The following is an 18,478-nucleotide window of genomic DNA, read 5'->3' on the forward strand; positions in this document are numbered from 1 at the left end:
ACCTGGGGACCAACAGCAACCCCAACGGGAAAGGCAATGTTCATGCAGACAAACAGGTTCCAGGGGTCTTGGGGCTTGCTGATGGGTGGTGAGCCTGAGGTGGCACAGCGTGGTAACCAAGCTTTGGAGTTAGACAAAGATTTGTGGGTCAGCAGCGTGAGCCTGGCAGTCTCCTCACCAATTTTAACCTTAATTTCTTATCCTGAAATGGGGACACTAAAAACTGCCTCCCTCCCAGGCACCAAGGCCTCACATCTCCTTCCACCTCAAGGTGTTCTTTCTAAGCTCATTTCTTCTTTGGCAGTGCTCCTTCCTCCCTTAGGGCGTGTGACCTGGATCTCTCTAAGGGCTGTATCACCATCTACCTGGGGACTCCCACATTTACATCTCCAACCCAGACCACGCTCTGGGAACTCCAAACTGGATCCCCACAGCCTACATGACATCTCCACTTCCATCTAACGGGCGTCGCAAACATAAAGCAACTCCCACCTTCCAGCTGCTCAGGCCAAAAGCCTGCAATGGTCTTTCACATCTTACTCTTCCACACCTATTCCACCTACAAATGCTGCTGACTCTACCTTTAAAATTTACCTCAAATCTGACCACTTCTCCCCATCTCCATGCTAGTATCTACCTGGCTTCCATTTGAAGCTAGGAGAGGGACATGATAAGGAAGCTAGCAGAGGGATCTGTTGTCGTTAGGTGCCATTGAGTTTATTTCTACTGCACATGAGAGAAGAACTGCCCTATAGAGTTTTCTTGGCTGTAATCTTTATGCAAGTAGATTGCCAGGTCTTTCTCCCAAGAAGCCACTGCAGAGGTTCGAATCGCCAGTCTTCCGGTTAGCAGCTAAGTGTTTAGCTGTTTGCATCACCAGGACTTATTTAGTCTCTTAAAAAAAAAGTCAGTATTAGCAGTGGGACGCAGACCCCAAATTCTCGTAAAAAGACCAAACTTAATGGCCTGACTGAGACCGGAAGGACCCCGGCGGTCATGGTCCCCAAACCTTCTGTAGGCCCAGGACAGGAACCATTCCCAAAGCCAACTCGTCAGACATGGATCAGACTGGTCAATGGGTTGGAGAGAGATGCTGATGAGGAGTGAGCTACCTGCATCAGGTGGACACTTGAGACTAGGTTGGCATCTCCTGTCTGGAGGGCAGATAAGAGGACAGAGGGGATTAGAAGCTGGCAAAATGGTCATGAAAAGAAAGACTGGAAGGAGGGGGCGGGCTGTCTCAGTGGGGGGAGAGTAATTGGGAGTATGTAGTAAGATGTATATGTTTTTACGTGAGAGACTGACTTGATTTGTAAGCTTTCACTTAAAGCGCAATTATTAAAAAAAAAAGTCAGTATTAACTCTTTATAATTTATGCCAAGTTCTGTGCTCATCAGCACTTCACGTGTGTTCTTTTAATACCTCCAATAACCCTGCACTAAGTCCTGTTACCCCTGGCCTGGCCTTCAAGGCTCCTGCCACACCTCTGGCCTTACCTCCACCCTCAACAACTCTCCAGCTCTGGCCTTCTTGCTGGGCTCAATCCTGACAAGCTCACCTCCACCCAGGGCCTTTCCACCTGAAATGCTCTTAACCCAGGCATGTGTATGACTCATCCTGAAGTCTCTTTTCAAACATTATTACTTAAGGGAGAGCCTTCCCTGTCTATTCATCTTGTCTCTGCCTCCTCTTGTCCCTTCTATTGTCCTGAACATTTTTCATAATCTGAAAAATGTGTCTGGCTTCCTCACTAGGATATAAGCTTCATAAAAAGAGACTTAGAATAGGGCCAGCACGTGGTATACGCCTATAGAAAAAGGCTACTGAGCAGTCTGTTGAATGAACGAATACTATTACTTCCATTTCACTGATGAGAAAGTTAAGATCAAGAGACAGTCATCTGTTAAAGATTCCACTGCTAGTAGGGATAGAGTTGGTTTGGGGCCCGTATCTGCTGATTCCAGATATTTTTTCTGCTTCCAGTTCTCAGACCCACCCCCTGAAGAAAGCTTTAGGCTCAAGCTTCCAAGACTCAGCCCAGGTTCTAAATAAGCTAAAGCAGCCTGCATTCCTACACCATTCTCCAAGGCACTGGCTCTAGCTGAGAAAATCTGCCATGGATTGAATTATATCCCCCCCGAAAATGTGTATCGATTTGGCTGGGCCATGATTTCCAGTATTGTGTGACTGTCCTCCATTTTGTGATTATAATTTTATATTCAAGAGGATAAGGGTGGGATTGTAACACCACCCTTATCTAAGTCACATCCCTGATCCAATGTAAAAGGAGTTCCCTGGAGTGTGGCCTGCACCACCTTTTACCTCTTAAGACATAAAAAGGAAAGGGAAGCAAGCCGAGAGTTGGGGACTTCATACCACCAAGAAAGCAGCACCAGGAGCAGAGTGCATCCTTTGGACCCCAGGTTCCTATGCAGACAAGCTCCTAGTCCAGGGTAAGATTGACAAGAAAGACCTTCCTCCAGAGCCGACAGAGAGAAGAGGCCTTCCCCTGGCGCTGACGCCCTAAACTTGGACTTGTAGTCTACTAGACAGTGAGAGAATAAATTTCTCTTTGTTAAAGCCATCCACTTGTGGTATTTCTGTTATAGCAGCAATAGATGACTAAGACACAATCCATTACAGAAATATTAGATTGGTTTAGGGATTCCTGATCTTTTTTCATAGAAAGGACTCCTAGGCATCCTTTGAAACCTAGGTCAGATAACCACCTCCTTCAGGATGCCCTTCTGCAGTCAATCATGACCTCTTCCGCACTATTCCCACACTCTGAACAAGATGTGTGCTGGCTGTAGGGATCGTATCACAGGGTAACCAGCTGCTGCGTACATCTTCTATTCTAGATCAGATGACCACTGAGGTCAGGACTAATGCCATCTTAATTATTTACACATTTCCAGCCCTTAGCACAGTGACAGAAAGAGAAAGGAGTTGTGTTCAAACGTCCCTTAATCACAGAGACCCTTCTAGCCTTTAGGACTAAGATCCCTATCATATATTTTCCTGGTACGTTGGTACCTTCCCTGGTGCAGGACTTAATACAATTATAATTAATTAGACTGTAAGATCCACAAGGGCAGGGGCCTTCTGTTCACTATCATATTCCCAGTGCTTACTGGAGCCACTCCACAAATACATCTGTTGACTGGCTAGATGGATAAAAGGAAAGAAGGCAGACAAACAGAAGGGTGGACTGGATGGCCTGTCAACCTGTCAGAGTTCAGTGGCTCTCATGCTGCCGCAGTAGGCACCAATGACTGACCGAGAGTGTGGCCTGGCACGCCGGCTGCATTCTTGGACATGAGCTCACCTATAGGAGTCCCCATCTCTGTTGTAGTCGCACAAAAGGTAATCCTTTCCCACCACCTTGTCTCTGGCAATTTTCAGTGGCTGGTCAACAGAAGACAGGAGATCTTCACATAGACTGGGAACCTGGAAAAAAAGAAAAGAAAAGATAGAAGGGTTAAAAGAACATATCGAGTTCAGGTTGCCTAGTGATAACTGTAGCCATATTATGGTCAGTATATTTAACATCTGGCCGTTGGTACCCTGCCAAGATTATGGGCCTATTCTTTTCTTTTCCACATGTGCCTGACATAAACTGTGTCCCCCTCTATAAAGAAAACCTGTTCTTGAATTACAGTGGAGTGTGATTTCCAACACAGCCTTCCTTCCAACACTGTGTGTAGCTTTAATTATCTGGTTGCCAGGGTGGTCTGGAAATTTAAGTATGCATATGCTTGGTCTTGGTCTCTGGTGGGCAGAGTACAAGCTGAAGTCCTGAGAAGAAGGTAAACAATTCAAATGCGCAGGAATCCAAAGAACTCTGAGAAGAATTACCCGCCCGTGATGGAGAACTCCCATAGGCTCCTACACTGGGTGGAGTTTCCAATACTTTCCAGGCACCTGGCCAAGCATTACCAGGCTGGTTCGCAGAGTCAACCCTATCTGCTGCAAAGGTAGCTTCACACTAGCTTCCATGGCGCCGGGCTCCTGCTGTTGTCCAGTTGATGGCCCCATGGTCTAGGGCAGGAAGGGCTGAATTGCAGGGCAAATGCTGCTGATTTTGACACATCACCCTGCTAGTAACCAGGTTTCCTCCTCCCAACTCAAACATCAGTTTCCACCAAAATATTCCAAGAAGAGATGGCAGCACTTTTAGAAACAGATTCCTTCAGGCTTGAGTCACTTCCATGCTGTATTTCCAATGTGCTGACTTATTCGTTTCATGGGACTGGATTTATGGAGGCCCCACCATATCGTTTACCAGCAAGTGGCTGCCAAGTACACCAATAACCCTTCCAAGTGGAAAAGTTACATCGTGTGGCAAAGACAACCAGAAGAGCAGCTCAGATTAGGGCTGACAGCCACAGCAGTCCCCGTGCTCCTCTAGAAGACCTTTTTCATCATCAGAGACAGGGAACACTGCCACCAGAGACCACCCAGCCTCCACGGCCTCTCCAAGGCGACTCTGCTAACCCTAGAGTGCTTCAGAACTCAGCTGTAAAGCACTGTCTGGCACAAGGAAAAGACAGCACCCCCTTAATGTAGCTCATATATTTTGGCCTCAGTGCAGCGGTCTTTTTTCTTATATATGGAACCGCGTCAGTCATTTAGCCCCCCAGGAGATACACACACCATTAGCTCCTGTACACAACCTGGTTAGTTTTAGAATTCCTTCTCCAAGCACTGCTAGCCTGTATACACCCTGAAAATGTGTGTGTGAGGGGGGCATTTTCAAAGTCAGTTTTGGTGATGATAATATGAAACCATCTACTGTTTCCGAGTGCTTGCGGCACATCATGCTAGACTCTCTACATTTGGCATGTTGCTCGCACTCATCTTATAAAGTAGGTATTCATTATCCCCCTTGTACAGGTTAGGGATTTGAAGCGCAGAGCCATTACGTTGTTCAAGGCCCACACAAGAAGCAACAGAGATAGAAATCAAACCCAGAACTACGTAACTCCAAAGTCCGTGCTCCCTCCACGCAAACCCTAGCTCTGGTTTAAGGTACAGTTAAGGGGAAGGACAGTACACCCCAAAGACATACTCTGGTCACAAATAACTTTTTGCTGTTCCCATACCTACAAAGCTATGGCTACAGAGCCCTTCACCTGAAAGAAAAAGTCCTGGCCAAGGCATCTGAAAGTAGTCTTGTTTGAGTGTGTAGGCCCAGAGAAAAGACCCTTGCACCCACGTGCCTGCCTATCCCACTGCAGCCTTTCTCTAAGCATCACCATTTATTCTGTTGGGCTGCTGCCTCAGTTTACCTGCTGGGCCCAGACTTTTGCTCTGAACTCCATTCAGTCTGGTCAAACCCTGACACTATCGACTCAATTTATCCTGGATTATGGCAGGGACTAAGCAAACAGATTCTGAAGTTAGACTTTCTGACTCCACATGGCCCTGGGCAAGTCATTTTATTTCTCTAGTGTAAGATTCGATTTCCTCACCTATAAAGTTGAGATAATAAAACCAATTCAGCTGGACCACATGAGATAATGCATGTTAATAACTAACATTTATATGCCTGCTCTTTCCTCCTAGGTACTCAATGCCATCTGCTCTCTGTTCGTCTTCCTTAGATGGCAATGTCAGCCCAGATCATACCTGAATTCCCTATATTGGGTTTTGTTGTTGTTGTTAGGTGCCGTCCAGCCGGTTCCAACTCATAGTGACCACTGGATAAAAACAGACTCTTGAGAATCTAGCTCTGCCTGGAGGCACTGTTCCCCCTTTCCCATCAGTCCATCCAATATAGGAAAGCTTACAAGATAATGGGATTTGGTATAAAACAGGCTTGACTTCGCTGCTATCCAAGAGCTTAATTCATGGACCAAGGGTATTTTCAATAGTTTCTTACTAGCATGCTAATGGGGGTGGTGGTGGGGGAGGATTTTTCTTTTTTTTTATTTGTTGTCAGTCTCCCTCACTAGAATATAAATGTTACCAGGGCAAGGACTTCAAAAGCTTGTTCACTGCTGTATCCCCAGTGACTACTGCAGTGTCTGGCACGTATTAAGTACTCAATATATTTGAGTAAGTACTCAAATATATTTGAGAGGGAGAAGAGCTTCTCACACTCCAACCAACTTTATTTTTAATTAATAAATTAGTGTGCGTTAAGAATCTTTGCTGCAAGAATATGATGTCAAGAAATAACCTCTGATGGACATCAATGACCAGTCTGACTTGCAGTTCTAACCAGGCATTCTCAAACATGGACCATGGCATGGCAGAAAAGCACTGAACAAAGAGAACTGACGTTTTAATTCCAGTCCTGCAATTTTTTACTAAAACACGACCTTGAGGAATCACAGCACTGGTGGAAAGACTGAGAATTCAGACACCGAGGCTCTAGTCTCTACTCTGCTATTAACTAGCCATGCAATCTCGGGCAGAGCCCTTGGCCTCGTGGGGCCTGTTTGTTTGTTTGTCAGGCCTCTTGGGGCCTCACTTTGTTCATCTGTCACAGTAGGTAAGCTACATCAGAGACTGTGATAAGAGTTTCATTGCTTCGGTGAAAATACTTCAGGTAAACTAATACTATAATAAAAAAGAACGGAAAACTCTTCATACGGTTAAATGCATTCATTCTATCCATAAACAATAATTTGTTTTGTTTTTTTGTTTGTTTAAAAGTTGGCAACCCTATGACTTACTCCCCCCCCCCCCGTTTTTTTAAATGTTTCTGTCCTATGAAATAATAATGGGGGGGGGAGGGAGTCTAGGAAGTGATCTTCAAAGTCCCTCCAGCTGATCTAGCCCTCCCTGCCTGTCCAACAAGTATTAAAAAAAACAAACAACCCAGTGCCGTCAAGTCAATTCCAACTCACAGTGACCCTATTGGACAGAGTAGAATTGCCCTGTAGAGTTTCCAAGGAGCACCTGGTGGATCTGAACCGCCAACCCTTTGGTTAGCAGCCTTAGCACTTAACCACTATGCCTCCAGGTTTTCCCCTGTCCAACAAGTAGATGATGGTATTTTCAAGGCAGCATAAAGGACTAGAAGGGACTCTGCCGATTCCACCTTGTAACTCATAACCTTCAAAGCAGAGACAAAGTCAACTAAGACAACAGCAGAAGAGGTTGATTTGTTGCACCTGCTGTCATCAATATCCACTCCTGTTGCCTGCCCAGCCCACCTTTCTCTTTCTTCTGGTCACGAAGCTGGTCATTCCATGTGGTTTGGTGGCTGACCTCCACTTCACCACCACCCGTGGGTAACCAGAGGGCCTCTGTCCCCTGGCCTACTCAGGGATGATATCGTCCTAGGTGTTTTTTCCAGGGCCTGCTAGGAGATGCTCACCCTCTCTCTGCCAGAGCTGCTACGATGGAGGTGAAGGTCCTGGGCTGCAGCAGATATATTTCCCACCACAGAGAGTAAGTGCCTGAGGTTCAGAGCAAGGCTGAGCCACGGTGGTATTGTCTGAACTCCTTGGTCCAGCCACCCTTGCAGATCTGTGGGTGGACTTCTGAAAGTCCATAGCCAGATTCTAACCTCAGAAAAACATACACTACATCTGAAATATAAAATTCTGGCAGTCACAGAGAGACCAAGAGAATTCATGAGTGGCGTGGGATTTGGCCTACTACGAAGAGCATCTGGGGTGTGATACTACCTACTAGTTCTTCATCAGAGCAGGTACAATTTTCACTTTTTGGATGAACTCAAGGTGGGTCACATTTTTATATTATATTTCTGACAGTCCTGCTTTTTTTGATCAAAGATAATGTGCTCTGGCATAATGATGTAGTCACCATGGGAATGAGAAGTGTGGAATACATGGTATGCCCACAGATTGGTACTGTAGCAGCTGCCCAAGGGTACATTAGTCATAATTCTCCACCACCCACCGACCCCTTACATCCACCTTATCCCTCCACTTCTCTGAACCCTCTCGAACAGCCACACTGCCTTACTCTCGGAACACGCAGGTTTGTGTACACTGTTCTAGCTGATAACGCTCTCCCTCATTTAGAGTTGTTGGATGAAATACAGGAGGGCCAGTTAAATTTGAATTTCAGACAAACAAGGAATAATATTTTAGTATAAGTATGTTCCAAAGGTACTTATTTTTATTTGCTAATTCTGACAGCCCTATCCCCGCTTCCCTCTTAAATCCTATTCATCCTTCAAGGTCCAGCCAAATTCCAACTTCTTTTTTTAAATAATCTTTATTGTGCTTTAAGTGATAGTTTACAAATCAAGTCAGTCTCTCACATATAAACTTATATACACCTTACTACATACTCCCATTTACTCTCCCCCTAATGAGTCAGCCCGCTCCCTCCTTCCAGTCTCTCTTTTCGTGACCATTTTGCCAGTTTCTAACCCCCTCCACCCTCCCATCTCCCCTCTAGATAGGAGATGCCAACCCAGTCTCAAGTGTCCACCTGATATAAGTAGTTCACTCCTCATCAGCATCTCTCTCCAACCCACTGTCCAGTCCAATCCATGTCTGATGAGTTGGCTTCGGGAATGGTTCCTGTCCTGGGCCAACAGAAGGTTTGGGGACCATGACTGCCGGGATTCCTCTAGTCTCAGTCAGACCATTAAGTCTGGTCTTTTTATGAGAATTTGGGATCTGCATCCCACTGTTCTCCGCTCACTCAGGAATTCTCTGTTGTGTTCCCTGTCAGGGCAGTCATTGGTTGTGGCCGGGCGCCATCTAGTTCTTCTGGTCTCAAGATGATGTAAGTCTCTAGTTCATGTGGCCCCTTCTGTCTCTTGGGCTCATTATTATCTTGTGACCTTGGTGTTCTTCATTCTCCTTTGATCCAGGTGGGTTGAGACCACTTGATGCATCTTAGATGGCCGCTTGTTAGCATTTAAGACCCCAGATGCCACACTTCAAAGTGGGATGCAGAATGTTTTCTCAATAGAATTTATTTTGCCAATTGACTTAGGAGTCCCCTGAAGCCATAGTCCCCATAGTCCCCAAACCCCTGCCCTTGCTCCACTGACCTTCGAAGCATTCAGTTTATCCTGGAAACGTCTTTGCTTTTGGTCCAGTCCATCCAACTTCTTTATCAAGATCCCATTCTTCAGAATGCCTGAAGTTACCTCTGATGTCAACTAAATCCTAAGTGCTTTTGGGACAGCTTTTCTAAAATTGCCACTAGCTATCATTTTACTTCCTCACTACTTAACATTTCTCATCATGCGCTGATGCCATACCTAAAGAAGGCAGAGACTGGCCCCGGACTCTGTGCCACGCACACTCAGTGGGTGTTCTGTGTTATGTGCATTGAATTCCAAGGCAGTGGATGTGCATCCTGTGATCTGAGGTAATACTGTTGTTGTTATTAGCTGCTATGGAGTCGTCCTGAGCTCATGGCAACCCATGAACTAAACATCATGGAACTAAACACTGCCCAGCCAGGCCCCATCCCCATGATCAGTTGTGGGTTGGACTACTGTGATCCTGTGGTGAATTAATTACTTTTGTGTGTGGCCTTTCTAGCCATGGTCTTGTAATTCCCACCCAGGTGACTGTGTGATAGGGTAATTGTGGCCTACCAAGGGGATTGGTCAGTTTTGCCTTAAAAGAGCCAACTTCCAGAGCAGAAAGGAGAGGAGCCCACCACCACCAAGGAAGGTGAGACCAGCAGCAGAGACCCAGCAGCAAGAGATGGCACAGCAGGCTTCCAGGCCCACAGAGAGAAAACTGAGTTCCTTTGGGTACAGACTGAGGGCCAGGGAGAGGCATCCCTGTTAGCACAACTGGGAAGATGCTATCCTGATGGAAGAACTGTATCTTGAGGATTCCTCAGCCTGAATTGTAACTTACTTCCCTAATAAACCCCATAATTGTAAGTATGGTCTGTGAGTTCTATGCAGCCACTGCAATGAATTATCAAATCTAGTAGAGCGCTGTGGGAGGGACAGCTGGTGTCAGAACTGGTAAAGAGGAAAGAGAGAGGAGGCATGTCTGACTCCCACCTCACCGGAATTAGCCTTGGGCTATTGATCTTGACTTCCCCTCATCAAGTTGGAGGAGGTCGGACACCGTCCTCATGCCGTTTTTTTACAGATCCACAGGGTTTTCGTTGGCTGATTTTTAGAAGCAGATGGCCAGGCCTTTCTTCCTGGTCCTTCTTAGACTGGAAGCTCTGCTGAAACCTGTTCAGCATCACAGCAATATGCACACCTCCAATGACAGATGGGCAGTGGCTGTGCACATGAGGTACACTGACTGGGAATTGAACCCAGTTCAACTGCATGAAAGGTGGATCACCAATAGTTCATGTGGTGATATTACAAAACCAGAAAAATGGCAGTATTTCTTTGTACCCACCCATGCCAAGTGCTTAGAACAGCGGAATAAATCACATTAAGTCTCACAGACCATGAGTTTGCACAGCGATTTAAGTTAAAGGACAGGTCCAAACAAAACCACAAGTTTACTTCGGGGCATGTGTGTCACTAGCTCTGCTGCCTCCGAAGCCAAGGAGAACAAGTGTTGATGGTTTCTGTCCGAACTGCCCATCTGAACTACTTAACCGCCTCTGTAAGGACTGTTCAGATAACACCAAAGGTGTCAAGTCAATCCAGGCTGTTGGGGGAATTTAAACTTAATTTCAAGTAATTTGGAATAATAAACACCACGACACTGGTCAGGATGATAGGTTTAGGGGCTCTGTGAGTTTCTCCACTGCCACAAACGTGCATGGTCACACCACTGATGCCATCAGCTGGCTCACAGGTTCCTGGGGTGCCACTGGAATGCATGAGTTTATGGTGGAGGGGTACAGTGGACTAGGGCAGGGGGAGGAAAAAACCCCAGGGGGTAAAAGAAGGGAAAGGCCAGGATGCCATTAGCAACTGCCTTAGGTGACACCTTAATAAATAACAACGATAGAGCTGAGGAGGCTGTAACAGCCAACACCTGGTACTACGTGCCAGGCACTGTGCTGTGAACTCTACCTGCACCACCTCCCTCAATCCTCACAACCACCCTATGTGGAGACATGATTACTGTCCCTGCTTTAAAGAAAGGGAAGACAGGGGTTAGAGGAACAACTGGTTTAAAGTCACAAGCTACCAGCCACTGTCTAAGAAAGGACCTGCAAAATACAGTACAGCTAAGTAAAAGAATGCAGCCCTGGCAGGACAGTGGTTAAGAGCTCAGGCTGCTAACCAAAAAGGTCAGGAGTTTGAATTCACCAGCCGCTCCTTAGAAACCCTGTGGAACAGCCCTACCCTGTCCTATAGGGTTGCTATGAGTCGGAACCAACCTGCGGCATGTAACAAAAACAAAAAGGTAAAAGAAAAACTTAAAAAAAATTTTTTTCTTGCTTGTTGCCCAACTGAATACTTTTCTATCTAAACCAACAGCTGATCACATGAAAAGAGATACAAATCAGAAGTTTCCGGCCACAAGTGAGGTTTGTGTTTGTCCTGCCATATGGTTTTACTTTGCCTCTTCCTCTTCTCCATTAGTTATTAATGTTGAAAAAAATTGTTCAACCAGAAAAAGAAACTTGAGATGAACCCTTTAAAAAAGCACAAAAGCCAGACCAGTTCAACTCTATGGATAATCTAATCCATGGCGCCCTCGTCTGTAAGCAGTGCACCCTCATACCTTGTTTTTTTTTTTTTTTTTAATGGCCAAATGATCACATTCCAGCTTTTGATCTGCCTGTTGGCTGAGAGCCTGCCACAGGAGAGATAAGAATCGAAAACAGACCCTGTTCACTCGGCTGCACGCTCAGATGAGTAATGTTGGTGAAATCATGGCTGGGAAGAGTCCTGGTGAGCACCAGTCTCCCCTCCTTGAAAATAGCTCACTCCATGAGAGCAAATTATCAGGATATAGAGCTCCCAGTGGCCAGCAGGGGTCTCTGTTTACAACTGGTTTCTTTTACTTTTTCCAAGGCCCCAAACTTAAGGGGGAAAAAAAAAAAAAAAAGTGTGTCCTAGTGACACAGTGCTAGTGTCCGAAACATAATATACAGTGCAGGAAAGACGTCACTTTGAGGACTAAGGTGCGCCTGACCCAAGCCATGGTATTTTCAATCACCTCATATGCATGCAGAAACTGGACAGTGAATAAGGAAGGCTGAAGAAGAATTGATGCATCTGAATTACGGTGCTGGTGAAGAACACCGAATATACCATGAACTACCAGAAGAACGAACAAATCCGTCTTGGAAGAAGTACAACTAGAATGCTGCTTCGAAACGAGGATGGTGAGACTTTGTCTCACATGCTTTGAACATGTTATCAGGAGGGACCAGTCCTTTGTGAAGGACATCACACTTGGCAAAGTAGAAGGTCAGGGAAAAAGAGGAAGACTCTCAATGAGATGGAATGACACAGTGGCTGCAACAACGTGCTCAAATATAGCAACAACTGTGGAGACGGTGCAGGACTGGGCAGTATTTTGTTCTGTTGTACACAGGGTCCCTATGAGTCGGAACTGGCTTGACGGCACCCAACAACATTCTGGAAAACAGCCACCTCAAAATCAAACAAACGTTCATCCAAACACTGCATCTGCCATTTCCTACCTGAGTACAACCTTCTCAAATCTCAGAACCGGGGGGTTACAACGCCTGACTGGAAGAGAGAGCTTCATTCCACTTCAATAACTACTGAGTGCCTATGCCAGGTGCTGAGGATTCAGCAAAGGACAGGATAGACATACACAGCCTTGCTCTCACAAGGTCCATTCCAGCCACAGCAACAGACAGGAAACAAGGAACACATGTCAAGGAGACATCCCCGAGAGGGCCAAGTGCTATGAAACAAACTGCGATGGAGGCTGAAGCAGGGGCTATGGGGATTTGATGGTCTAGGAGGTGGCATGGAGATGACACATGAATGACAACCGATGAGCACGCTCCACTGACAAGTTGGGGTGAGGGGAGCATTCCAAGGTGAGGGAACAGCCAGCACAAAGGTTCTCCTGCGGGGACCATCAAGGTCATTGTAAGGAACAGACAGGAGCATCAGGGTGGGACCAAATGAAGCAGAAGAGGTGGGCAGGGGCCAGTGCAATGGGAAGCCACTGGCACAATGTTTTTCATTTAAAAATTTTTTATATAATAGGCAATACTGCTCAAAATTCAAAAAGGTACAAATAGGAGTATACTCAGGGGAAAGTCTCCCACCCACCTGGTCCCCAGCTTCCCAGGGTCGGGCTGGAAGGCTGGCTGTTCCCACCTCTCAGATACAAAAAAGGAAGCACTTGTGGACCAGACCCCTTCAGCAGGGCTACCTTCCACAGGTTCGTATAGGTGGGCATGGCTACGCTGCACCTCCTCTACTAGCCTATCTGAGACGCGGAACCTTCCTTTCCCTTCCTCCTCCTCTGCATTACTCAGGGCCCAGTAAGCTTCAGGCTGCCCCCAAACTCTCCTGTGGGCAGCTTTGTTACAAAGACCTTAGTTTGTTGTCAGAGATACCTTGGGCCACAGGAGCAAAGTTTTCATGTTAACCAATCCTTTTCTTCACACTCTATCCTGTAAATCACACTCAGATGGTTAATCTTATTTTCGATGGGAAGCAGGTGATGTTCCAAGAGGCTCAGGCAACTGGCATATATGAGTAACCAGAGGAGGAGCAAAGGCTCTTGCTCACCCCGGAAGGCATCAAAAATGTATCAGCACAGGATAATAATCTAATCGCCTGAGCTAACATTTATCAACTACCTACTGAGTCAAAGGTCCCTGGGTTGTGCAAGTGATTTGCAACTGGCTGCTAACCTAAAGGTTGGTGGTTTGAACCCACACAGCAGTGCCGCAGAAGGCCTGGTGATCTGCTTCTGTAAATACTACAGTCAAGAAAACCTCCTGGTTTCAGAACAGAAGCCACTCCCGAAGTTCACCTTTCAGCCAAAGATTAGGCAGGCCTATAAAAAAAACAACAACACACGTGAGGAACATGCTTCTTAGTTCAAGCAAGTATACGAGACCTAATGGGCAACACCTGCTCAAAAGCAAAGACAAGTTAGGAAGGGTGAGAAAACCGGACAAATGGACACAGCAAACCCAGCGTGGAAAGGGAAACATGGAGGTGCTGACATATTCTGGGGCTTGCAATCAATGTTACAAAACAACATGTGTATAATTTTTGAATGAGAAACTAATTTACACTATAAACTTTCACCTAAGGCACAATAATATTTAAAGCATAAATTTTTTAAAAAAAAGAAAACTCTACGGAGCAACTCTACTTTGTAACACACGGGGTTGCTACTGAGTTAGAATTGACTCAACAGCAACAGGTTTGGGGTCTTTTTTGGTACTTGGGGTCAAGTGCTGGTGCCCAGCATTATCATAACCTGGTCTTCTGAGGCAGGGACAATGGCTTTCCCCATTGTGTAGAGGAGGAAACTTAAGTGCAGGCAAGTCACTAGCTCTCAATCACACCGCTAATGAGGGGTGGGGCTGGATGGTAACCGAGGTCTGAACTCTGGCCCAGCTCTTCCAAAGGCATGGGAACCACTGGCCAACAAGACCTACTGCCCCCAAGCTCCAGTCAGGCTCAGAGAAAAACTGGGTGGAACTATGGGCCTGTGTGGACCAAAACCTCTCCTCTCAGGCGTCCTGCCAAGAGTGGACATGAGGGAGTTCAGCAGATAGCGGTGAAGGGGCTGCTCTGCAGGGCTTCCCCATAGCTCCCCGTGCACCTCAGCCCTCCCCACAATGCACTGCAGCTCTCTGTCTGCAGGGCTGTTTCTACATATGGACTGCAGGCTCCCTGAGGGCAGGGACTCTGCACAGAGCCTGGTGTGAAATGGGGCACTTTGTATCTGCTAAAGTGAAGGTCTCTCAGCCCAGGAAGGAAGATGTGCACCCTCTTCCAGCCCCAACAACACAGGGAAGGCGCTCCCTCAACTATTTAAGATCCATGCTCTACTTCAAGTACTTAATCACTCAACTTTAAGGAGAACATTCTTTAAAACAACCCTTCTAAAAAGTGAACTCATTCTACGTATGACACTAACATGGCACTGTAGTTATTATTGTAAAGTACAGACTGTAGTTCTCCATTTGAAGACTCTGTAAATTTTAAGATGCACCACTACCTAGAACATCATTAAATGTACATGTTGAGTGCAAGAAGCAATCTCCCAATTTCCAAAACATTAAAATGTGCGTGAAACCTCAACCTTAGATTCAAGACATTGATACGCATAATACACCTAGCAAAGTTGTTGTTGTTAGGTGCTATCAAATCGATTCCGACTCATAGCGACCCTATGCACAACAGAACAAAAACACTGCCCAGTCCTGTGCTATTCTCACAGTTCTTGTTATGGTTGAGCCCACTGTTGTAGCCACTGTGTCAGTCCATTTCATTGAGGGTCTTCCTCTTTTTTGCTGACTCTCCACTTTACCAAGCATTATGTCCTTCTCCAGGGACTGATCCCTCCTGACAACATGTCTAAAGTATGTGAGAGATAGTCTCATCATCCTTGCTTCTAAGGAGCATTCTGGTTGTACTTCTTCCAAGACAGATTTGTTCGTTCTTTTGGCAGTCCGTGGTATATTCAATATTCTTCACCAACACCACAATTTAAAGGCGTCCGTTCTTCTTCGGTCTTCCTTATTCTTTGTCCAGCTTTCACATGCATATGAGACAACTGAAAACACCATGGCTTGGGTCAGGCGCACCTTAGTCTTCAAGGGAACATCTTCACTTTTCAACACTTTAAACAGGTCTTTTGTAGCAGATTTGCCCAATGCAATGTGTCGTGTAATTTCTTGACTGGTGCTTTCTTGGTTGTTGATTGTGGAAATCCTTGACAACTTCAATCTTTTCTTCATTCATCATGATATTGCCTATTGGTCCAGTTGTAAGGATATTTGATTTCTTTATGTTGAGATGTAATCCATACTGAAGGCTACAGTCTTTGACCTTCATCAGTAAGTGCTTCAATTCCTCTTCACCTTCAGCAAGCAAGATTGTATCATCTGCATAACGCAGGTTGTTAATGAGTCTTCCTCCAATCCTGATGCCCCATTCTTCTTTATACAGTCCAGCTTCTTGGATTATTTGCTCAGCATACAGATTGAATAGGTATGGTGAAAGGATACAACCCTGATGCACACCATTCCTGACTTTAAACCATGTGGTATCCCCTTGTTCCGTTCGAACGACTGCCTCTTGATCTGTGTACAGGTTCCCCGTGAGCACAATTAAGTGTTCTGGAATTCCCACTCTTCGCAATGTTACCCATAATGTATTATGATCCACACAGTCAAATGCCTTTACACTGCCAATAAAACACAGGTAAACATCCTTTCTGGTATTCTCTGCTTTCAGCCAGGATCCAGCTGACATCACCAATGATATGCCTCATTCCACATCCTCTTCCGAATCCGGCCTAAATTTCTGGCAGTTCTCCGACGATGTAGTGCCGCAGCCACTTTTGAGTGATCTTCAGCAAAATTTTACTTGCCTGTGATAGCAAAGTACTCACTTATGAAAGGCACACAACTGTTAGCTGGGCTTATGGCTCGTTAAGGTCTAAAACAAATCAAACTGGCCACCAGGGCCAACATTAGGAAATCATATTTGATCAACAAATCTTTGATTCTACTTAACAAATGAGTTTTTCATACGCATTTAACAACAAAGAGTCTTTTCAAGAAACAATAAGCCCTCTCCCTCCCTCTCTTTCTTTTCTTAGACAGGTGCCCCAAACCACCCCTGAGATAAATAATAAACAAAGGCAAACCTCCTTCACTTGGGTTCAGCCATTCACAGTCAAGACACAATAGCTGCACCTTTTGGAAGCCTGAAGCCTGGAATAAGAGGCCAGACTGTTTTCCAAAGGAAGGGTCAGGAATGGGTGGAACAAAGAGAAGACAAACCGAAAGGAGAAATTAAAATCATGGCATTAGAGCCCACCACTGGCACACACAAGGCTCCTGTTGTCCATATGAAACCTTAAGCTTCTCTGAAGGGGATGAACCAGGCATCTGGAGCTTAATTAAATTAACTGTTTCCTGGCCTGTGTGCAGAGAGAAGGCATAATATTTCTAAGCTGCCTGACCCTTTAATTAAGGACTGGTCCCTGAGGGATACAGCAAAATACACAAGCACCTTCAAGAACTCAAACATGCAGAAAACTCCGGACACCAAGTTATCTTGGACTCACTGCTGAGAACTGCCCACAGTGCATGTATAAAATGGTCTTTCTCCAACAACACTGTAATTTCAAGAAGATGGTATCTCCATCCTCTGTTTTTAGTATCACAGAATTTATGATTCCAATGACAGCTAACATTTTTTGCACTCTTCACGTGATACACATTCTCATCTTATCGCAGCAACCCCATATGAGGTAATCCCAATTTTACAGATGAAGAAACTGAAGCAGGGGTAGGTTGAGTAACTGGGCTAAGGTCACACTGTCAGCACATGGCAAAATCAGAATTCAATGGAACCCATGCAATTCCACCCCAAAGCCAGGGTCCTCACCCCTGAGCCAATGCAGCCTCTAGCATGTTGCCTGGAAAATAACGTGGGGCAAAAATATTTGAGCTGAAAGAATCAGAGAGATGCACTTAGCAAATCTAAGGTTTTGCATGATTAGGTCAGTGTGAACCCCTCTCCTAAAAACCACCTGAGGACAAAGCTGCGAGGTTTAACTGCAGGAAGACTAATGGAAAAAACATCAACCCAGTTTCATCCTCACTGGATACTAAGGTTTAAGCCTGGCCTCAGACTTTACATAACATGTGCATGTGAAAGAGACAGAGAGAAGAAGAAGAAACACCTCCATGTCTAACCTTCCTTAATGCTCAAATTCTACTAGGAAAATCTCTCAGGAGAAGGCATATGCCACCTGAACGTGAAGGTTTAAACCTTTTACTAGAGAAAAACCAGAAAGCTTGTTGCCATTCTCCCCAGACAGGGCAATGCAGAAACAACTGTTCTTTAACACTGATATGGGGGGATTCATCACAGCTGAGGATGACCATGCCAGGTTTTCTCACCTGGTGTTAATACATGTATCAAATAGGAGGGAAAACTCCAGGGAAATCACTCTGCTCTCTTCAGCAGTAACAGGGCAGTGCAGTTAAACATGACAATGACAACTTGAAAAGCCAGGCCCAACATCTGTAATGGCAACTCAAGCAGGATTTTCAGTTTTGAAATCCCACAAAACATCCTGAAGAATGAGGGGATTTCCATAGACTCCAGGATAGAGAGAAAAGGTTTCCAGAGTCAATGTGATTGGGTGAACAAAAGCAACCTTGCTGCCATCTTTGAGCCCTCACAATGAGCCCCCAGCATAATGGAGGCCTTTACATGGATCCTCACAGCCAACCTCAGGGGTAAGTGATGCTGGGACTAGAAGCGGAGGCTCAGAGTCACCAGCCACTGAGTCACAAAACTCTCAAGACCACAAACTTCTAAACAACCCCCAGAGTCTAACAAAATTCCAGTAACATGTCTGGTTCCTTTCAAGTGGAATTGTTCATGCCATTTGTG

The 18,478-nt window shown here is 45.6% G+C and overlaps 1 protein-coding gene across 1 annotated transcript in view; it reads right to left on the bottom strand.

The window, feature by feature from the left end:
• CAPZB (capping actin protein of muscle Z-line subunit beta) overlaps positions 1-18,478 on the bottom strand; it is a 168,759-nt gene that overhangs the window by 48,654 nt on the left and 101,627 nt on the right. Inside the window, exon 3 of the mRNA XM_049878117.1 lies at positions 3,329-3,450. Coding sequence (XP_049734074.1) covers positions 3,329-3,450 — 122 coding nt within the window. The remainder of the gene's footprint in view (positions 1-3,328; positions 3,451-18,478) is intronic.

The sequence above is a fragment of the Elephas maximus genome, chromosome 3 (genome assembly GCF_024166365.1).
Source record: "Elephas maximus indicus isolate mEleMax1 chromosome 3, mEleMax1 primary haplotype, whole genome shotgun sequence".
NCBI classification, from domain to species: domain Eukaryota; kingdom Metazoa; phylum Chordata; class Mammalia; order Proboscidea; family Elephantidae; genus Elephas; species Elephas maximus.